The 21,107-nt window shown below is 62.6% G+C and overlaps 2 protein-coding genes across 4 annotated transcripts; both read left to right on the forward strand.

Moving 5' to 3' along the window:
• Nucleotides 1-1,626: 1,626 nt before the first annotated feature.
• WNK4 (WNK lysine deficient protein kinase 4) lies at nt 1,627-15,784 on the forward strand. 2 transcript variants are annotated; one of them, XM_052785555.1, is made up of 20 exons: nt 1,627-2,171; nt 8,154-8,326; nt 8,811-9,031; nt 9,137-9,294; nt 9,970-10,058; nt 10,139-10,358; nt 10,436-10,766; nt 10,973-11,103; nt 11,174-11,241; nt 11,334-11,475; nt 11,545-11,661; nt 11,731-11,886; nt 12,210-12,267; nt 12,409-12,561; nt 12,737-13,323; nt 13,504-13,600; nt 13,714-14,146; nt 14,348-14,550; nt 14,708-14,805; nt 14,897-15,784. In XM_052785555.1, the coding sequence occupies exons 1-20, from the start codon at nt 1,728-1,730 to the stop codon at nt 14,912-14,914; spliced, it is 3,897 nt and encodes a 1,298-aa protein (XP_052641515.1). In that variant the 5' UTR covers nt 1,627-1,727; the 3' UTR covers nt 14,915-15,784. The 2 variants fall into 2 exon arrangements, with proteins under 2 accessions (XP_052641515.1, XP_052641516.1); XM_052785556.1 differs by having other exon boundaries at nt 14,894-15,781.
• Nucleotides 15,785-16,437: 653 nt separating this feature from the next.
• CNTD1 (cyclin N-terminal domain containing 1) lies at nt 16,438-21,078 on the forward strand. 2 transcript variants are annotated; one of them, XM_052785572.1, is made up of 8 exons: nt 16,438-16,758; nt 16,905-17,097; nt 17,200-17,275; nt 17,506-17,680; nt 18,196-18,358; nt 18,861-19,005; nt 19,421-19,517; nt 20,131-21,078. In XM_052785572.1, the coding sequence occupies exons 1-8, from the start codon at nt 16,441-16,443 to the stop codon at nt 20,290-20,292; spliced, it is 1,329 nt and encodes a 442-aa protein (XP_052641532.1). In that variant the 5' UTR covers nt 16,438-16,440; the 3' UTR covers nt 20,293-21,078. The 2 variants fall into 2 exon arrangements, with proteins under 2 accessions (XP_052641532.1, XP_052641531.1); XM_052785571.1 differs by lacking the exon at nt 16,438-16,758 and having other exon boundaries at nt 16,946-17,090.
• The last annotated feature ends 29 nt before the right edge of the window (nt 21,079-21,107 follow it).

The raw sequence follows: 21,107 nt of genomic DNA on the forward strand, positions 1-21,107 counted from the left end.
AGCGGGCAGGTTCTCAGCAGGTCTGGAGCAGGGTTCATCCGAACAAAACGCGTTGTTTGGCAGAGCTGAGTCAAACCGTGTCGCATCTTACAACATGAGAGTCTCCCAGGCCAGGGCCAGCGCAAGCACTGCGCCCATCAGCCCATCTGTCCTGGCCTTATGCCTCTGGCAGCGATGGGTGCCCAGTGCTCTGGCAGAGGGGCCACCTCTCCCGCAGACAGTAGGCAGAGTCCTGGGGGGGGGGGGCCAGTGCTGAACACGTGTCTTTCAGCCGGTGGTGGTTTTTGCCCCGGGACCGTGCCCCATGCACGCTCCAAGGAGCTCAGTGAGGATGGGTGAGGATGCAGTCACTGCTCTCTGCTCACCCGCCTGTGCTGCAGGCGAGCGGCTCTCGGCAGGGAGACGTCGGTCAAACCCCTTCCTGGGGAGGTGGTACCTGGCTCCTCCGGTGAGCTGGAGAACAGGGCTGGACGAGTGGGGTCATGCGGAGGGAGCAAAGCCTGCCTGCGCGGGAGATCAGCACAGTGACACTCAGCCTAGCCAGAGCTTCTGTAGGAACAACGTTTCGTTAAATGTTTCTCCCGCCGGATGGGGATTTGTGGGGCTGCAGCTGTGCGAGACGTGGCCTGCAGCTGTACTGTGGCTCCAGCAGCTCCGGATCACCCGGCGTCACCCTGTGTGCGCCAGGTTAGCGTTTGAGTAGGACGTGGCTGTGGTCCCGTGTTGATCCCCTCCTTAATGTTTCCGGTATCGCTGAGTAGAAACAATCTGACCTTAGGGAACAGAAATTAGCGCCGGCCTCAATTGCTTTGTGTTTTGTGTAAACGGCCTCACCGGGTAGAACAACCTCCTCGTTTAACCCAGAGAGACAACAAGCTCTTGTCCGGGCTTTTGGCTCGCGCGAGGCTGACACACACGTTCGTATCCTTCTTATTTGCATGACCCTCATCTGAGGATTTCGGACCGCAGTAAACCCGGAGAGGAACGGCTGCCTGGGACGGCGCAGGCAGCGCGGGGGCTGGTCCCGCAGCCCGGGGAGCGGGACGGGGCTTCTCCTGGACACGCCGCTCCGGAACCCCGCGCCAGAACGGCCGAGGAATTGTCTGAACCAGGCGCTTTCCTACGGCTCCACTTAGCCTGCCTCGCCCCGCCGGGGGGCTTCACTCACGGCGGCCCCGTCGCCCCGCGGGGGGCGGCGGGCGGGGAAGGGGCTGCCCTGCGGGGAGGGGAGGGCTCGGAGCCCGCGGGGCCGCGCCACGGCAGCGCGGCCCCGGGTGGGAGCCGGGCCGTGTCCACCCCCCGGCCAGGGCCCCGCGGGGAGGACGGGGCGGGGGGGATGCCCACCGTCCCCGCTGGCCGAGCCGGGGCGGCGGGGCCGCCGTGCCCGGTGCCAGGGTGCGGAGCGCTCTGCCCGCTGCGCGCAGCCCGTGTCTGCTGCCGCAGTGCTGGGTGCCCGTCCCGGTGCCGCGGCCGGTGCCGGTGCCGGTGCCCGTGCCCGGCGGCGGGGCCGGTGGCGCAGCGCAGGCGGGGGGCGGTGGCCGTGCGGGGGCGGGCCCGGGCGGGGCGGGGGAGGTGCCGCCGGGCGGGGCCGCGGCGGGGCCGGGGCCGGGGCCGGTGCCCGTGCCCGTGCCCGCGCCCGTGCCCGGCGGTCGCTCCTGGCTGCGGGGCCGCGGCGGCACCAGGTGCGAAGCTCCGCGGGAGCGGCCGCCCCGGGCCGGGCCGAGCCGATGCCGGCGGCCGAGCCTGCCGCCGCCGGAGCCATGTCCCAGCCCGAGGCGGAGCGGGCGGGCGGCGGCTCCGCGCCGGAGCCGGAGCCGGAGCCGGGGCCGGGGCTCCCCGCGCGGGCCCCCCGCCGCGGCCGGCGGCCCTCGGGGCGCGACTCCCGCCGCGCCTCCTCCCGCTTCAACCGGCGGAGCTCGGCCGAGCTGGAGCTGCTGGGCTACCCGGCGCCGGGCGGGGGGCGCGGGGGATCGCCGCCGCCGCCGGGCGCCGCGGGGCACCGGGAGCCGGAGGAGACGGAGAGCGAGGAGGTGGAGACGCGCGCGGTCGCCACCTCCCCCGACGGCCGGTTCCTCAAGTTCGACATCGAGATCGGCCGCGGCTCCTTCAAGACCGTCTACAAGGGGCTGGACACGGAGACCACCGTGGAGGTGGCCTGGTGCGAGCTGCAGGTACGGCCGCCCGCGGGGCCGCGCTGCCGGGGGCGGGCGGGCGGCCGCCCGCGCCTCTGCCCCTGCCCGGGCCCTGCCAGCTCCCGCAGACCCCCGCCCCGGGGGAGGGGGTGTCGGCAGGAGCAGCTGGACCTTTCTCCGTCCCGTTCCCCTGGCGTGGGCAGCCCTCCCGCCCCCCACACCCCTCCGGCCCGGAGCCCCTCTGCCCGCCGCTGCCGTGCGGGAGCCTCGGGGCATCTCCCCGGGGCTGGAGCCCGTCCCAGAGAGGGCAGGGACCCGCGATCCCCCGTTTCTGCCAGGCACGTCGGTCCCCTTCTGCAGTCGGGCTGCAGCGGCTTAGTAGGGCCGGGCACCGGCCGCCGGGCTCGGGCTCGGGCTCGGTCTCCCCGCGCTGCGCCCGTCTCTGCCGGTGCCTCGGCGCTGCGCGGGGCTCTTGGCCCGGGCCCAGGCTCCGGCTTAACGCTGCTGCTCCCGGCCCGCCTGCCCATCACGTGCTGTTTTCCATTTGCCTTCTCGCTGCCTGCGCTTCGGAGCGCACCGGGACGCCCGCGCTCCGGGTGCCAGTCCCCGCTCTGGGGGCTTACAGGTGGATCCAGGACCAGCTGCCGGGGCTGAGCGCCCCGCTGCCCTTTCAGTGCCCACCAGCTTGCAGCGTTCCCTTTGGAAGGGCGGCGAGGGCAGCGCTGCCCTCTCTGGTGCCGGCCTCTGCACATGTGCCTGTGCCAGCACTGGAGCTGGCTCTGAGGTTTGCTCCGATAGCCCTCAGCGTGCTCTGGAGCACGTGCCTGTGGCGAGCCTGGGGCTGGGCGTCAGTTGGGAGCAGGGTACGGTGCGACCTTGGTGCGCTTTGGCCGCTTGACCTTGGCTGAAGTGGTGTCTGTGGGCACCTGTGTGTGGTTTCTGTGATGCTGCCACGGACTCTCTGCTGGGAGTGCCTGGACCTGTGGTTTTCCAGGTCTCTGAGCAGCATCCCCATCTCCTCTGTTGCCGCACTCTCCATCCCCTTCGCTGCCTGCAGCAGGACGCTAACAGCGGGACGCTGAGGGCAGTGGTGAAGGTGTTGCCTCTGCAACGCCTTCTCCTGCTTGTTGCTTTTGATGGGCCTGATCGTGTCCAGGGAAGTGCAGAGGGAGAGCCATGCTATGGGGCTCCCTTTTCTCCTTGGAGCCCCTGGGGAGGGGCTTCGGCAAAGTCCATAGTCTCCAACAGGCTCCTCACCCTCGGGTGGCTGCTGCGGCTGGAAGGTCCAAGTCCTTGTTTACACAGAAAAACGTGTCTTGCGAGTTTGTTGTCTTGTTCCTAAAACCTTGGTGCAGCTGCAGGCGGCTGCCTGGGCTGGGTCCTTGGAGTGGCTGCAGCCCAGTAGTGCAAGAAGAGATCCTGAGATAGTGGTGGGTGATTTCTGGAGAGGCTGACTGTGGCCTCTTAGCAAGGAAGGTGAGGTCTTGGGCCTCCGCCTGCCTTCGTGGATTGCACAATTGCTTCAGCTGGCTGCCGAGAACCGGCTCAGGGCTCCCTCCCTTGTGTGGCCCTGTGGCTCTGTCCAAACGCTCCCGAGATCTGTTTGGGTCCCGCGTCCCTTTTGGGCGGCAGGGGAAGCGCCAGTCTGTGGCTGGCAGGGAAGGGCTCTCCTTGGTGAGCCCAGGACCTTCTCTGGATGAGTCAGCCATGCCCGGTGCTTCCCGCCTGGCTGGCTCCGTGTCCCTCCCTCCAGGCCTCAACCCCAGCTGGCATGTGTGGTGGGGCTGGTGGCACAGTTCGCTCCCTGCCCTCCTGCTCGTCCCCGCGGCTGGGCTGCGCTGCCGTGCAGGACTCCGGTCCCCACCCTGCTGTCAGAGCAGCTCCCGCATGTCCGCTGGGGCTGGATGCAGCCCCTGGCACCCGTCCTGCAGCCCAGGGCATGGTCCGTGTGCACGTGGGGCTCTGGCAAAGAGCTGGCCACGGTCTGGCAGCAGTGTGGGCAGGACGTGCCTGCGGCTGCGTGCGGGCAGCTCTGGTGTCCTGCAAGGTGGCTGCTGGGGGAACAAGGCGGCACCGTCCCAGGTGGAGGAAAGGGAGTTGGGAAGAAAAATGCTCCTGTGCCCCGAGTCCAGCAGGCACATGCCAGCCCCGCTGCCTGCCCTGCGAGCCTGCCAGGCTGGTGTGGGCTGGAGCTGTGGGAGCCACTCACTTGGCCCACGGGAGCTGGCAGGGGACATTGTGGAGAGGCTGAGCTCCTGCTGGGGACCATCCCATGAGCATCCCATGGTGTCTGGCAGACCTGGCTCCCCTCTGCTGCCCACCATCACCCTCCTAGAGGAGCGCAGCCTGGTTATAGCTGAGAGCCCCTCGAGGGCTGGATGGCACGGGCAGCCCTGGCCCCGCTCCAGTCCCGCACAGCCCCGACGCCTGCTCTGCTCTCTATCCCTCCCCCCAACCCTCTCCCTTCCCCACCCAGTATTCAGCTGCGTCCCACTGACTGCTCTTTATCCAGTGTCTCTTGTCCCAAAATCCACGTCCCACGAGGGGCTGAGAGCACAGAAGCAGACTTTAAAAAGTTTGGTTTTTTTAGCAATCATGCAAAGAATCAGACACTGTGACACAAATACGGGATTTGGAACCACAAATAAAAATGGTTGTGGTTCTGCCCTTTTAAAAATAGCTTTGTCCTGTGTCTTTCACAGTTCTCCTTCTATTGCCTTTCAACTCTAAATGAATACCTAACCTCAGCCCTGACCTGTTCCGGTCCAGAGAGCCTTGTCCAGCTGCTGTGATGGCTCCCAGTCCCAAATCCTAGCTCTCCATGCCGTCCTTGCCCTGCCCTTCCCTCCCCAGTGCCTGGCAACCTGGAGGCCGTTTTTGCCTGTCCCCTGCCTTCCTGTGGGACCCCTCTGGGGACCTGCCCGTCCCAGTCCCCCCAGTCCTGAACGCAGTGTCTGTCTTTGCCTCTTGCCCACGTCCCGCAGCTCTGTTGTGACCTGTTTGTGCTTTCCAGCTTTAGACTGGGGACTATTTCTGTTGATAGGTGCTGCGGGCAGCAGGCAAGGAGGAAGCAGGGAGGAAACCAGAGGCCCAGAGCAGGATCGAGCTGTAAATACCTGGCCGTGAGCGGTTTTCCTGTGGGTCCCCTCAGGCTCCCTGCAGGCGAAAGCAGCCTGGGCGGTGGGCGCTGCCATGCCTCCCCCAGCTCCCATGCCCAGGTTGGGCAGGTAACCTCAGCTGGCTGCCCCGGGGCCTGCGGGGCATCTTTCTTCCCAAATTCCTCCATCTTCTCAAAATCCTGTCCATCGCATGCCCGGCCCATCCTGCCTGCGCTGTGGGTGGGAATTTAGCCTCGACTGAGCCTGGCGAGGCCCTGGGGCAGTGCCCGGGACTCAGCCCTGCACGGGGCCGGGAGCTCTGCCTGTCTGGGAGACGAACGGAGGAGACTGGGGGGATTTGCTCGACGGGGGTCCTGCAGGCTTGGGAACTTGAGCGTGTGCCTGGGAGTGTGGACGAGGTCGCCACTTGCCAAGCAGTGGGGGGCAGACCTGCGGGGAGGAGCAGTGGGGCGCAGGCACTCGCTGCTGCCGTAGTGCCGGCTCCTCTGCTGGGGGGGTTGTTGGGCTTGGGGCCTCCCGCAGCTGGAGGTGCTGTGGCTGTGGCCAGAGGGAGGGTGCTGGGTGGTCTCCAGCGCGTGCTCCATGCTCTGCCATGGCATCGCTATGAACGTCCCTCCAGTGCGAGTGTCCCCCTTTCTGGGCATGACTCTCAGTCCCGCACAATGGGGCTTTCGCAGGCTGCTGGGACCCCCTGCCTGGGGTATCGCAGAGCCAGGGTCCTGCGAGGGCTGCAGGAGTGGAAGAACCCTGTGAGGGCTGCGGACTCTCCGCCGAGCACTGGCGCTTCCTCGCACTGGGGAGAGCCTCCTGCCGCAGAGGCGAGAGCTGTCCTCGGCCACCGAGCCTGGCCCTACTTCCTCCCACACTGGCCTCGGCTCCTGCCGTTGGCCATGCTGGGCTCCCCAGCAGCCAGCTCCTGGCTCGTGGGATGGGGCTGGACCGCTGCCACCCAGCTCCTTACTCGGCCCCGTGCTGCCATCCCCAGCGTCCTCCTCTGCCCTGCGCGAGGTGCTGCTAGGAGAGGACACGGTGTCCCCGCGTGCTGTGCGGGATGACGGGGCTCTGCTGGCAGTCCTGCCTGCCCTGCCCTCCCCTCCCTGGTGCCCAGTCCTGGGCTGAGCAGCTCCTCTGGTCGGGCTGGGCTGGGCTGGGCTCTGCTCCCCGCTGCCGGCACTCAGCAGGGAGAGCTTCAGGATGCCCGGACCTGGGATCAGCCGCTGCTTTGGTCGTGTGGGAGGAATGGTGCCGGGTGAGCCCAGCAGTCCTGGCACAGGCTCAGGGGACGAGCTTGGTTCCCCCAGGCCTTGCTCCAGGCGCCCTGGGAGAGGTGGCCTCATGCCAGGGGTCCTGCCTGGGGTTGGGGGTGGCACCGCGGGGGCTGCGCTGGCACAACTGCTCCAAGTGGGGTCCCCTCTCGCCGAGCTGGGAGAGCTGTGGCCACCCGTGACTCCCTCTCTGCCCGTGTTCGTAGCCTGTGTCGGCTTCCCCGTGCCCTTGCAGGTTTGCGGGATGCCGTGAAGCCTCCACGCTCCTCGGTGGGTAGTGGGGGGCCAGGAGGTCCGAGGGCAGCTGTGGCGCTGGGCAGGGCAGCCGGTGTGCCGCCGGGCTGCACAGGGGCTTTGGTTGCTGTTTTCCTCCTTGGGTATGAAAGATCCCATTCATCCCGCTGCAGCAGGGCTCAGGTTCTCATCTGGGCTGAGCCGGGTCCCTGAGCGTGTGTTAAAAGCAGAGGGGATTATGGAGCGGCTCCAGCCTGGCCGTGGGGCCGGCTGTGATGCAATGAAAATATTACGAAAGCTGCCCGGGCTGATGGATGGCGGCCGCAGGCCAAGGAGCTGAGCAGGGCTCTGGCAGCGCAGTGGCTGCCTGCAGCAGCTCGGGTTTCCTCAGCTCCGCAAGCGTGGGCTGGACGGGGGTCCCGGCTGGGAGGCCCCCAGGCTCTGCAGCGGCCGGGCCCTTTGGGATCCCAGGCTGTGGTGGGGTTGTCACTGCTCTGCTCCTGCTCCTGCCTGGGGCTCAGCGCTCGCAGTTGCCCGGGCTCGGGGCAGGACCCGGCTCCTTCTGGGTCTGGCCGGCCGGCTCCCCCCTTCCTGCACTTCGGGGCTGTGTCCCTGCAGGACGAGGGGTCCGTGTCCTCCCCGCTGGCTCCAGCTCTGCTCAGTGCCCGTGTCAGTGCTCGGCTTTGGTTTCCACTTTAATTAACTCGAGCAGGAGGAACATGGAAAAACCTGGGCTGGAGCCTCCCCCGCCTGCTTTCCCCAACAAAGGCCTCATTGAGGCTGGCCCGGCACCCTGCCATGCTGGTGCCCGGTGCTGGGAGCCGGTGGTGCCCCGGTGGGGGGGCAGGACTGTCCTGGGGGGCAGAGGGGCCACGGCCATCAGGTCTGCACGGTGGGCAGCAGCCATTGCAGAGCCCCCCCGTGTCCTCTCCACTGAGTGGCTGCAGGCTGGGGCTCCCTGTCCTGCAGTGGGGTGGTGGGCACCAGCTGGGGGCTAAGAGCAATGGGAGCGGGGACAGGCAGCCCTGGCACAGGGCAGCCTTCATGGCAGGGAAGCAACATGGGCTTCTCGATGAACCAGCTGTCATGGGAGACTTTGGCCATCCCTCCCCAAACCAGGGGAGAGTGGCTCCATCCAGAGCAGTGCTGCGGAGGGCTGGGGTGTCGGGAATGGCCAGGTGGGGTGAGACCATGGTCTGGGACAGCCCCCAGCCCCGCATGAGCCGCTGTGCTGGGAGAAAGCAGGTCTGACCCTGGCTCTGCGCTGGGGCCACAGCAGCCCCCGCTGCCTCATACATAGGGAGTGGGGAAGAGGATGTGAGGGTCTCTTGTAAGCCAGGGCATCCCCCTGTGCTCGCTGTGGACCCTGCGTGTCCCCCTCACCTCCCCACCGGCTCCCGCAGACGCGGAAGCTGTCGAAGACAGAGCGGCAGCGGTTCAGCGAGGAGGTGGAGATGCTAAAGGGGCTGCAGCATCCCAACATCGTCCGCTTCTATGACTCCTGGAAGTCGTCCATCAAAGGCCAGATCTGCATCGTGCTCGTCACAGAGCTCATGACGTCCGGCACCCTGAAAACGTGAGCAGGGTCCGCCAGGTTGGGGTGTGCAGGGGAGGGGATGGGGTCTCTGCGGTGACAGGGAGGCGAGGACGGGATGGCACCCCCCGGCTGGCTGGGCAGATGACAGGGCAGGGCTGGGAGCTGGAGACAGAAATCAGGGGTTGCTGCTGGATGTTTGGAGACCCAGGAGCTTCACTGGCACCATCCTGCGTGGGGACAGTGTGGCCCAGGTGCCCTTGTGCCATGTGGGGTGGCAGCACTGGTGGCTCAGGGAGCTCGGCTCCTCCTGGGCTGCATTTTCTGTGCTGCCTCTGCAGAGCCCAGCCGGGGAGGGGACTGGGAGCCCCTGACTCCAAGACACTCTTTGCCGCTCACCCTGCTCGGGCACCTGCGTCCGTACGGGCTTGGCGTGGCAGCGGGAGGCGGGTGGGCTGGGGCTGGGGCCGGGGCTGGAGCAGAGGGCTGAGCCCCATGGGTCTGAGCCCCGTGGGTCTCCTGGCAGCTATCTGAAGCGGTTCAAGGAGATGAAGCTGAAGGTGCTGCAGCGCTGGAGCCGGCAGATCCTCAAGGGGCTGCATTTCCTGCACACCCGCTCCCCCCCCATCATCCACCGCGACCTCAAGTGCGACAACATCTTCATCACGGGCCCCACCGGCTCGGTCAAGATCGGGGACCTGGGCCTGGCCACGCTCAAGCGAGCCTCCTTCGCCAAGAGCGTCATAGGTGGGGTACTGGCACGGCACCGGTGGGGCCGGGCTTGCGGCTGCCCTGCGGGGGCTGCGGGTGGGTTGGCTCCCCAGGGGTGCTGAGCCCCGCTGCCGCCTCCAGGCACCCCCGAGTTCATGGCGCCAGAGATGTACGAGGAGAAGTATGACGAGGCGGTGGACGTCTACGCCTTCGGGATGTGCATGCTGGAGATGGCCACCTCGGAGTACCCCTACTCCGAGTGTCAGAACGCCGCCCAGATCTACCGCAAGGTCACCTCGGTGAGCGGCCTCAGCCCCTGGGCTGGGGGCAATGCTGCTGGCTGGTGCCGTGGGCACGGGAGCTGGGGTGAGGGGACCGGGGGGGGGAAACCGGTCAGATGGAGCTGTTGTGCCTCGCTGCTCCGTGAAATGTGTCACCGTGCAGGTTGTGCAAGCAGCTAAAAATAGTCTGGGTGGTGAGAGGGTGCTGTGCTGGGGCCCGTGGGGGGCGGGGGGACTGTGGCTTGGCCAGACCCCGTGTCCCTTGCCCCGCGCCAGGCGCTGCCAGCACGTTAATGAGGTGGAACAGGAGCGGGTCTGCTTGGGCACCCCCCGCCTGGGGCACCATGGCTGCCCCAGCTGGTCCTGGCTGGTTCCTGCCTGCTCCTGCCTGCTGGGGTGGAAACTTGGAGCCGCAGGGCGTCCTGGCCCCGGCCGCCCATGCAGGCACACGTGGCTCGGCTGCGGGAGCCACTGCTGGGCTGGTGGGGCCCCAGGCTGGGAGCCCTGTCCCCACATGTCCCCCGCTGCCGGTGAGGCTGTGCTTGGGGGCACCGGGGACTGCGGGGCTGCGGCTGCCTGGGGAGCATCCAGCAGCACCATGGCCCCGCAGAGCCTGGGTTCAGCCCCAGGCCCTGGAAACCCGGCGCTGTGGCAGGGTCTGGCACAGGAGGCACTGACGCCCATCGCCCCCAGGGCCTGAAGCCCAGCAGCTTCTACAAGGTGAAGGTGCCAGAGCTGAAGGAGATCATCGAGGGCTGCATCCGCATGGACAAGAACGAGAGGTGAGGGGTGAGCGGGGGCTTGGGTGGCAGAGCCCCCCCCCCCCAGCTCCCAGCCCCACACTGAGCTGTGCTCCCTGCAGGTACACCATCCAGGACCTGCTGGAGCACTCCTTCTTCCAGGAGGACACGGGGGTGCACGTGGAACTGGCTGAGGAGGACGACGGCGTCAAGTCTGGGCTCAAGCTCTGGCTGCGCATGGACGACACGAAGAAGCTGCATGGCAAGTACAAAGACAACAACGCCATCGAGTTCCTCTTCGAGCTCTACAAGGATGTGGCGGAGGAGGTGGCCCAGGAGATGGTGGGTACAGGGATGGGGGGACCCTGGGCACCACGGGGGTCCCTGCGCCCTGACTCAGTGAGCCTTCTCCCATGCAGGTGGTCCTGGGCTTCGTCTGCGAGGCTGACTACAAGCTGGTGGCCAAGGCGGTGCGGGACCGCGTGGTCGCCATCAAGCGCAAGCGGGAGAAGCTGAAGCGTGCCCAGGACATGCCGTTGCCTGCAGAGCCAGAGCAGCCGCCGGGTGTCCTGCGGCTGCTGGAGGACCTCAAGTCCCCGCTGCCGCCTGGCGTCCCTGTGCCTGCCCCAGCCACCCCTGGCTCCGGGGACTCTATCTTCAGCAGCACCTTCCCCCCGGAGCCCGAGGAGCCCGAGGCTGACCAGCACCAGCACTTTGCCTACCGGCACACCAGCTACTCCTCAGCCACCTGTGCGTAGGCACCAGGCAGGGGGACAGCAGGGCAAACTGGGGTGGGGGGACAAGAGGGGGGACAGTGGGGTGACCTGGGGCAGGAAGCGGGTCCCTCCCCACCTCCAGCTGTGCCGTGCACCCAGCCCCACAGCCATTTCCCAAGGGCGCAAACCAGGGAGGGGGGGGCTCGCTCTGGCCACGCTCACGTGAGCGCTCCTCCACAGCTGACTGCGAGACAGACGGCTACCTGAGCTCTTCTGGCTTCCTGGACTCCCCAGACCTGGCCCATCACAGCTTCTCGGTGGGGGACCCTGCCAGCCCGCCGCCCACCCGCCCCGTACGCTGCTTCCCCACGGTGAGCGGGGCCCCACGGGCCGGCGGTCAGGGCAGCTGTGGCACCAGCTCATGCCATCCTCTCCCCACAGAGCATCGCGGTGCAGCTGCCCACCGAGCGCCTGCCCCCAGCCAGCGGCTTCTCCTCCCCGGTGGACAGGTGAGGCTGCGGGGGTCCGGGTGGGGGCCAGACAGGGAGTACAGCAGCTGGGAACGGCCATGCTGATGCTCCAGCGCTGGGGCTTCCCACAGCTACGCCTCGGACGTGGCATCCGGCATGAGCGACAGCTGCGAGGGGCTCTCGGCTGGTGAGCGGAGCGCCAAGCTGCCGCCCAAGCGGGCTTCAGGGAAGCTGCTGCGGCGCCGAGCCCGGTCCAGGCTGCGCATCACCAACGTGAGTGCCATGGGTGCCAGGCGGGCGGGCGGGCGCTTCCCAGGCTGAAGCTGGCCCTGCCGCTTGCAGATCTCCGACAAGAATGACCGGGTGGTGGAGTGCCAGCTGCAGACCTACAACAACAAGATGGTGACCTTCAAGTTTGACCTGGATGGGGACAATCCGGAGGAAATCGCGGCCGTCATGGTGAGTGCAGAGCAGGGGGTGAGGGACTGCCTGGCCGTGCCGGGCACTGACCGGCCCCTCCGCCTCCAGGTCCACAATGAGTTCATCCTCAAGTCGGAGCGGGACGGCTTCATCCACCGCATCCGGGACATCATCCACCGCGTGGAGACCCTGCTCCGCAAGGACGGGCGCAGCACCACCGAGCTGCCCGAGAGCCCCGAGGCTGAGCGTGGCGTGGGCAGCCCCGTGAGTGCCCAGCCTGGCCCCGCCAGCACTGGGGAAGCTGCTGACGCTGAGCACGGCTGGGGGTGCTGCCTGGCCCCAGGGAGTCCAGTGGGAGGGGACTGGGGTGCAGCGTTCTTCCAGCCCCAGGCAGAAGCAGCTCTGTGCCTGCAGCTCTGGGTCACTTGCCCGCTTCTGCGATGGGTCGTGGTGCCCCCCTGCCTAGCGGAGCCGCCGGCTCCTGTCCCTGCACACAGTGGGGCTGGGGTGGGGGCCAGTGGGGGCTTGGCTTAGCCTCTCTGGGGTCTCTGCCTTGGTGCTGGGCTCAGCCACATCCCCCTTGGCAGGCGGACCTGCAGCTGCTGGAGCTCTCGCGGTCCATCTCCTCCTCGTCCTCGCTCAGTGGTACGTCTCTGCCCCTGTGCGGGCCCTTCCTGCCCCCCCCCAGCCCCATGCCGGGCGGGTGATGGCCCTGGCTGAGCCCAGGGGGTCCCGCGGAGCACGTCCTGCCTCGGCTGAACATCGGCTGTCACCCCTGTGCCACAGACCTGGGCTGCACCAGTCCCAGCCTCTCGGTCCAGTCCCCCATCCTGCCATCGCTGAGCAGCTCCCCGTTGGAGAACGACCTTGTCAGCCCCGCAGAGCTGCCGGCAGCCCCAGGGCGTGAGCTGCAGCCGATGCTGATGGGCTCCCCCACAGGTACCAGCCCTGGCGGGGCCAGGCATGTCCATCCCACCGGGGCTGCTGGCCGCAGCCCGTGCAGCCGCTGTGCCTTGACCGGTCCCTTGCCAGCGTGGGGCTCGGAGCTGCCTGGGCAGGGGGTGGAGGGGGCTCATAGGGCCAGTGGCCACTCCTGATGCTCCTCTCTCTGCAGGCTCCATGCAGACCTGGCCCCTCGTCTCAACGGCTCCCTCCTGGCTGATGGCTTCACCGGCATTCCCGCAGACCCCCCCGAGCACCCCAGGGGGGCCTGTCCCACCAGCCCTGCCCCAAGCCCTTCTGTCCCCACTGCCACTCCCCACATCCCCTGTCCCCAGTGGGCCCAGCAGCCCTCTGAGCCCAGCTGGGACCAGCACATCCTGGTCCCCCACCACCCCCCTCCTGTCCCTGGCCAACGTCTTCTCCCTGGCAGTGATGAGCGTGGCCCACACGCTGCTGCCCACTGTCTCCTCCATTGCCGGCTCGGGCGGGCACCTCTACCCCCCGCTGCTGCCACGGCCACAGAGCCTTGTCCTGGGGCCCCCACGCTTCGCCTACCCTGACCCTGCCAGCATGGCCAAGTCAGCCCCAGCCCGTGGTGGGACCGTGGAGTCAGCGGGGGCTGATGTCCCCACTGCTGGCGCACCCGTGCCATTCCCTCCCACGGCACCAGCCTCGCCATGCCCCGCAGGCAGTGAGGCTGCAGGGAGTCTCCTGCCATCACTGAGCACGTCTACGCCGGGGAGCCCGGAGGGTAGTGCGGTGAGTGTGAGGGTGACAGGGGCTCCCTGGGGCCATTTGAGGTGGGGCTCAGCACTGCGGGGGGCCAGGTTGTTGCTGCAGATGCTGCCCTGGGATGGGACAGGGAGCCCCGTGGCATGGGGAGCAAGAGACGTGGGAGGACCCGGGGCGGGGAAGCTGACGGCGCTCGGGTGCCTGCAGGTGCAGCCTGGCTCCCCCAAGCCCAGCCACTCGCTCATCGTCTCGGAGTCGTCAGCCCCCGGCGTGCCCAAGGCCCGGCTCTCGCCCATCAACGAAGGTGAAGTGGGGAAGAGCCAAGGCTGCGCCACGTGGCCCTGTCTGTGCTGGGGCACCGCGATGTCCCAGCTAGCCCGTGGGCCCCGAACCCCACCAACTGTCCCCTGTCCCCAGCAGAAGCCAAGCCCCAGATCCTGGGCCGGTTCCAGGTGACGCCAACCAAGGACCCGGACACGACCTCCCCGCTGCCAGGCAGCAGCGAGGGCACCAGCGAGGGTGAGCAGTGTGGCACGGAGCCGGTGGTGAGTGGCTCCCCCCTGCCCGCAGCCCCTGACACAAGGGGCAGCTCAAGCAGCGACTCGGACTCGGCACTGGAGACGGCGGAGCAGGACCCCGAGGCTGAGGAGGCGCTGGCCAAGGAGGGCATGGTGGTGCCGGTGGAGAGCGACCGGGAGGCCCCCGGGGAGGAGGGCGCAGAGAGCGCGCCGCAGGCGGTGCTGAGCCAGGTGTGGCTGAGCTACTCCCGCAGCTTGTCCTACCTGAGCAGCGATGACACGGAGAGCGAGGACGAGGAGATCTGGGAGGAGCTGCAGAACCTGCGCCAGAAGTGAGCAGCCCCATGGCACGAGGGGGAGCAGGGTGGTGGGCTGCACCTGGGAGGCAGAGCAGGGGCTGCAGGAGGGGACAGGTCTTCCCACCCTCCCCAGGTGGGAGGATGACGGCCCCTCCCTGGAGGCCCTGGCTTGGCCTGGCGCGGTGCGGCGCAGGGCTTGCAGGGCTCGGCTGTTAGCCCCCGTCTCCTCCCCAGGCACCTGGCTGAGGTGCAGCTGCTGCAGAGTGCCCAGAAGAAGGAGATCGAGGAGCTGTACCTGCGGATGGGGAAGCAGCCGCCGCTGGGCATCGTCTCCCCTGCTGCCATGCTCTCCAGCCGCCAGCGGCGCCTCTCCAAGGGCAGCTTCAACCCCTCCCGCCGCAACAGCCTGCAGCGCCTGGAGCTGGCGCAGCCCCCAGGTGCCAGCCCCTGTCCCCCAGCTCCCTTCCCGGGCCCCTGCAGGCTGGGCGGGGATTGCGGGATGGGAAACCCCCGGGGCCGGGGATCGGGCCCACGAGGGGTGCGTGTCTGCACCCCTGCTGGTGCCCCCTGCTCAGGGCCGGTCTGTCCCAGCAGGCATCATGCGCCGTAACTCGCTGAGCGGCAGCAGCACCGGCTCGCAGGAGCAGCGGCTGAGCAAGGGGGTGACCTTCGCTGATGACTTTGGCCGGATAGTAAGGAAGGGGCAGGGGGCTGATCCCGCTGCCAGTGGCCCTGTGGCGCTCCCGGCCGGCCCTGGCTTACCACTGCTTCTCTCCCCAGTAGCCACCTGGCCAGGAGTGACCTCATGAACTACCTCAACCAAGTGCCTGCTGCCCCAGGGGTGGGCGAGAGCCCCTGTGCCTCCTGGGAGGACAGCGCCAGCCCTGGGGGCAGCCAGTGCCCTCGGGCCGAGCAGCTGGGTGCCCGGCCCCCGCCTTGGCCCCTGTGCCCCTTGGCCGTGCGCCCGCGGCAGGATACCTGCTGCCTCTGTATCAGAGAGAGGGCAGGCCTGTCCCATGCTTGTCCTCCCATCTCCTCCCTCCTTGTGCCCCCTGGCCCCCTCCCTGCCGTTCCCAGCCCGTTTGCTCAAGCCCAGCCCCAGCTGCAGGACACATGCAAGGCGCCGCCATCCTTCATGGCTTTACTCTGAGCTGAACCCGCACAGGCAGAACCAGGCCCCACCAGCGCCCTGCCCCGAGCAGAACCGCCCCCACCGCCATGTCCCAGCCATGATACATCCCCACCCCTGCCACCATGCCGTCCTCCAGCTCTGCCCTGGGGCTGCTCCAGCCCCGCTCCCTGCGTGGGACAACACACGTGGGGGCTGAGCCCACTGCCCTGCTCGCTGCCACCCTCATCTCATTCTGCACAGCCCAGAACGACCTGGCTGCGGAGCAGGAAGAAGCTTCCCTTGGCCCCATAAGGTGATGGAGCTGGTGCACCAGGAATGGCAGTGGGTGCGCTTTGTTACAAACTGATGTCTGGAAAGTGTTTTCATAAATATGAATTAAATACAAATGGGGTCTGTCTGTGTCTGTCCGGCGGGACTCGTGGACACTGTCCTTGCTGTTGGCTCGTGATAAGAGTGCAAACTGAGTAAGATGATAAAGAGCAAAACAGAAAGTTGCTTTATCTCAGCAGACACCTGAGTGGGTATTAAGATCCTGAGCTGGACTCTGGCCACCAGCTGCTTTAACAATAGGCGCTGACACAGTCTCCAGACAGGGTATTTATTGTGGAAAGTGACGGGCACCTGGGCACCCCTGCCCTTCCCAGGAACAAGTTCCTGGCAAAGACCCTGCCCGCTCTCCAGGAGAAAGGCGGCTGCCTGCAGGGGAGGAAGCCCTGCCTGCAGGGGAGCCACCCCAGTGCACTGAGCGCCGTGCAGGCCCAGACCCCTGTAAAGGCAGCTGCCCCGTGCTCAGGGCCAGGCGCATCCCCTGTGCTCGAGGCCCGTCCTGCCCCGCGGGGGCTGCAGCGCACTCACGGGGTTTACCGGGGCTGGGCCGGGCCCTCCGTGCTCAGCTCGCTGCGCTCTCGGCCCGCGCCTGGGCCCGCGCCCGCGCCGCCTCCGCCTCCTGCTCCAGCTCATCCAGGAACCGTTCCTGCGACACCGAGTAGAAGGTGTAGCCGTCTGGGGGGGTTGTTAAGGAAAAGAGCGGGCGCAGCCCCGGCGCGGCCCCCCCCGGCCCCACCCCGGCCCGGCCCGGCCCCGGAGGATACAGATGCCAAACGCCACCGCGCCGATGCCGAGCGCCAGCAGCGCGTTGCGGCTGCGGAGCCGCCGCTGCAGAGCCCGCTGGCGCTGGGCGCGCTCCACCTGCGCCATGAAAAGGCGCTGCTCGGGGCTGAGCCCCGGCTCCCGCACCGGGTCGATGCGCCGCGCAAACGCCGCGTCCCCGCCCGGCTCCCCCGGCGCCGCCATCTTCCCCGCCGCCGCTTCCGCACGGCGCAGCGACGTCACATCCGGCAAAGGGGCGGGGCGGGAGGGCGCATCCAATCGGAAGGGCGCGGGCGACTCAGGCTCGCTAGCGCAGCGGCGGCGGCGGGAGCGGGGCGTCGAGTGGTTGGCTGTGAGGCCCAGCGCGCGGCGGAGGCGCACTCTGATTGGTCGACCGGGGCCCCGTGACCAGGAAGGCGCCGAGGTGGGGCCGTGGCGGCCCCGTCCTGGGAGCGGCCTCACCGCCGAGGGGCCACGGCTGCCCGGCTGCGCCTCTTGGGCCCCGGGGCCCCTCCCCGCCGGCGGTGACGAAGCGCTGGGGTGCTGCCGAAGTTAATTGTCGTCCTTAAGGCTCCTGAGCTGAACCGCTGGATGGGGTCCCAGGCGCAAGTGGCATCCCGGTGCCGTGACCCAGGCCCCCTCTTCGGCGAGGCCGCTCCTGAGGTTATCGAGGATACGTTGATCCATTTGGCCACGGAAAATGAACAGTACCTGAGCAAACTGTCGGATCGGGCCGGATGCTTCAAAGAGACCCAGGTCGTGGGTAAGTCTCCTTTCCTCAACTACAGCTAACTCTTGAGGTGGTTAATAGCCGTATGATTAGCTTCAGTTGACTGAAATGAATGACTGTTGCACTTTTTTGCAGAATTTATATTCCTTTTGTCTGAAAAATGGCACTTGGACCAATCGGCAAGGTACCAAGCGGTGGAGTTACTTGAAAGGTAATAAATGTCCTGAATGCTTGGTGCATTTCTCATTTCTCTCACGTGGTTATGCTGTGTGTGTTCCATACCACTCGTTCAAACTGTGCATAATGTTTTTTGCATGTCTAGAGCTTTGGCTCTTTACTCATTTAGTTCAAATTAATAGCTATCCATATATTCTGAGTACACGCAGAATTTATTTTCTTAGCAGCAGAGAACTGTTTTCTGAGCAATTGTGGGTTTTGTAGGTTTATGATCAAGCAACTAGAACACATCTGTAAGTCCTCCAGAGAGAACGTTAAAAGTCGTGAACAAGGACAAGGGAGCAGCTGGAGCTCTCTGAAAGATCAGATATACAACACGTTTGTCCTGCGACTTGTTTCGTGCATCCAGCTTGCAAGCAAACTTTCCTTACACTATAATGTAAGCTAGCTAAACCTTTTCTTATACCATTTTTTAGCAGTGTAGTAAATTATGTAGTATATTAATTTCTCTTAAAAAATAGATTTCCTCTTTGAAAGACAATAGCGATAATGAAATGCAAAGGATATTGGACACCTAAATCCCTTCCATTTAGGGCACGTTAGTTGTCACTCATCAAATAACAATTTGTCAGGAAATGTTCCCAGTACTAGGGGAAAAAAGTACAGGTAGTGGGAAAACTGGGCCTGTGGTTGTCGAAAATTGTATGGCTACAGAGGGTTCACCCCTGTCTGGGGAAGGTTTGTGGAGTAGAGGAAACCTGCAGGAAAGAAGGTCCGAGCTGGATTTCTCCTGCCAGCTTAAAAGACAAGTTAGAGAACTGGGTTAGTGGGCAGCATCACCACTGCAGTGGCTTATGCTTAAATTCAGTGGGAGGAGTAAAACAAGAAAGTCCTTTGTTCTTAGCAAGTGCCTTCTTGCCTAGAAAATAACTTGTCTTTTTTTTTCCTCTTCAGATAGTTAACAGTGACACAGCTTTAAAATTCCTGCAATCCTTAAAATACTCATACACTAAACAGGAATTGCTTGAGTCAGAGCTTGCTGTTTTAAAAACTCTGCACTTCCAGATCAACATGTCAACTCCTTTGGCTTACGTGGAATTGCTTTTAGAGGTTTTAGGTAAAAGTATTAATAGGACAGAATGGGAAAGAATTTTTTTAAAAGCGTAATAGAGCTATTACTGATCTGAACCAAAATGTCTCGTACTACAGTTTTTTGCATACTGTGATGGCAAGTGAAACATTTCAGATTGTCCAGGACTTTACTTTTTGGATGAGAACTTTGTCCTTAGTAGAATCTGATGAATGTTGTTGGACAGCCAGTCGTGACTCATTCAGTAAAAGATTAAGAGTGTAAAACCCCCAAAACCTAGTGTAAGGCCACATTTTCTCCAATGACTTGCCATTTTTTTGGCCCAGGTCTGACAACCTCAATTTCAGAATGAGTGAAATTATACTGAGATTGAGAAAGCCTATGGCATGAGAAGGCCTGTGGCATTCAGAAACAAAGGGCAGTTGTCACCAGAAATCTTCATCCCTCGCTTAACAGTAACTAGCACTTCTTTCTAATTCAGTTTAATGACTCAAAATGCATGGCTGATTATGTACGATCTCTGTGCTAGGACACAACGGCTGCCTGCTTCCTGCAAAACCATTACATCAGATGTGTATGCAACTACTAGACTTCTCCTATCTTACAAGAGATACCATCTATGACACTTTGTTGAAGATTGCCATTGAAAATTCAACACCGAGCAAACTGCAGGTGTAAGTAGCTTGCGTGACTATTGCTTAAAATAACTATTTGAAATTAAAACCCTAAAAAAACCTAAGAAATAGTAGCATAATTCCCATTATGCCATTTTTTGGGCATGTTTGAAAAAATTTTAATTTGGGGGGCTTTCAGCTTTATTGATCTTAATATACCAGTTCAAAGCAACATGCTTCACCACATTTGCTTTAGGGGCAAGCTAGGAAAGTGTATAACTTAATTGTAGAAATCTTTAGTAGAAATCGTGGTGCTTTAGCACTGCCAGTTAAAGTTAAAAGTATCAGGCTTTATTTGGACTGAAAGGCCGAATAAGCTAACACGTCTGTAGGCTGTACAGTGATTACAGAAGTAGGTGCTTTTGAACTTAACGCTAGCATCATTTTACACCAGAAGATGCTTTTAATTCTGCAGAGCAAAGTTTTTGACAGTAAAGGAAGATTTCATGCTCTTGGCTGTTGGAATCATCAGCACAAGTGTGTTCATACTAAACCCTGGGCATTGGAAGCAGGTACAGTCACTTCTAAACGCATTGGCTCTACATGAAAAAAATGCGAAGGTTGTTTATATGTTTAAGCATAGCAAGAAGACAGGTGGACTCTACTGGGAATAGCATGAGGGAGGTGACACCTTTCAGGTTTTTTAGCAGGAAGCGTGTGTACTTTTGTAAAAGTGTTACGAGGGTATACGGGCAATTCCGCAGGAAGGCTTGTGCTTGCGCTAGTGTGAGCGTATCCTCACGCTTCAGCTTCTTTATAGCCAGAACAAATCCCCACAGACATCGTTTCATTGACAGCTGGAGAAGCAATCCCATGGGACAACTTTCTGCCCAAACTGCTACTGAATACTGTAACAAATAACCTATTACAGATAGTAGCTTTTTCATTTTACTTCTTTAGTAGAAGCAATTAAATTAAAAAAAAAACAAAACAGAAAAAACCCACCGCAAAGCAAGCAAGTAAACAAAAAACCAACCAAATAAAAAAACATACTGAGAGGCTTCAACTTTTGTTGAAGTGCACCCATGGAGCACTATTATTCTCATTAGATTTGGAGGATGAAGACGTATGTCTGTAAACTAATGTCTCTTAAGGCACTGTAAGTTGTTGTTTGTTTTTTTTAAGGTTGTGGAGCATTTAAACTGTATCACTGGCATTACTTCACAAAGTATCTTAGAATTTTCTTACGCAGTACTGAAACACATCATTGGCAGTACCACTCCAAAGCAGCGCTATAGGAACTGTGGAACAAAAGCTCCAGAGAACAAAATTACGCGTCTTAAATAGAACTATCATCTCCTACAGCCAGTTGCTAGCATATCAGTAGCAAACTGTTACGCTGCTGGTAATAGTCCACCTTCTGCAATACTGCACAGGGAACCCAATGCAATTTGGGTTTACTTTCAGTTTTGAACAGCAGGTGTTCTGTAACATTTTGTATGTTACGCGTTAACTAGAAAAGCTCGTCCTTTCAGGCAATGCACTAGTGCTGTGATGGGAGGCACATAGGAGGAAAGCAGCACTTAGAAATACCTCTTTCAGCACCAAAAAAATTATTGTAAGGGCTACATCTTCTAAGTTATGAATAGAAGTTTCCTTTGAATAAAGAGATAACTCTAAGAAGTGTCATGTTTTGAAAAGGCGTTAATGTGCGTGGTATTCTGCTTGGTAATCAGTTTGGCTAGAAGCAGCTCGCACGCTCAGTCATTACAAACAGGGCTGTACTTTCTTTCTCTGCTTACTGCTTTTTAAGAAATTACTGTGTCGGGCAGCCTGCTGCAGCCAGGCTGCTTGTTACTGTGTTCCCTCTTTGCCAGGGCTCAGAGCCTGTTTGCTCTTACCTTGTGACAGCCAGCTAGTTGACCAGTGCTGTGAAAAGGACAGAATCCCACCAGTTTTGAAAGCAATGCAATTGTTGTGACAGCAGGTGCCTGTTCAGCGTGTCCCTGTAAGTGCCTGGGGCTGTTTATGCTGTGCCTGGCATATGCTAGATGAAAGCACTCTTTGTGTAGAATAGTGTTTTATTATTTATTCAGTGCATCTCTGTGCAAGAACAGGCTGCAAGAACTGTCATAGCTAACAGTATTCTAAACAGGATCAAA

The sequence above is a fragment of the Harpia harpyja genome, chromosome 4, assembly GCF_026419915.1.
Source record: "Harpia harpyja isolate bHarHar1 chromosome 4, bHarHar1 primary haplotype, whole genome shotgun sequence".
NCBI classification, from domain to species: domain Eukaryota; kingdom Metazoa; phylum Chordata; class Aves; order Accipitriformes; family Accipitridae; genus Harpia; species Harpia harpyja.

Excerpts from the sequence above, each read along its gene's own strand:
- WNK4 (XM_052785555.1), top strand. The coding sequence starts at position 1,728 with ATGCCGGCGGCCGAGCCTGCCGCCGCCGGAGCCATGTCCCAGCCCGAG. Across the intron at positions 13,324-13,503 it reads GGAGCCCGGAGGGTAGTGCG|GTGCAGCCTGGCTCCCCCAA; the intron begins GTGAGTGTGAGG and ends GGGTGCCTGCAG. Across the intron at positions 14,147-14,347 it reads CTGCAGAACCTGCGCCAGAA|GCACCTGGCTGAGGTGCAGC; the intron begins GTGAGCAGCCCC and ends TCTCCTCCCCAG.
- CNTD1 (XM_052785572.1), top strand. The coding sequence starts at position 16,441 with ATGAAAAGGCGCTGCTCGGGGCTGAGCCCCGGCTCCCGCACCGGGTCG. Across the intron at positions 17,681-18,195 it reads AACTTTCCTTACACTATAAT|ATAGTTAACAGTGACACAGC; the intron begins GTAAGCTAGCTA and ends TTTCCTCTTCAG. Across the intron at positions 19,518-20,130 it reads ACCCTGGGCATTGGAAGCAG|GTTGTGGAGCATTTAAACTG; the intron begins GTACAGTCACTT and ends GTTTTTTTTAAG.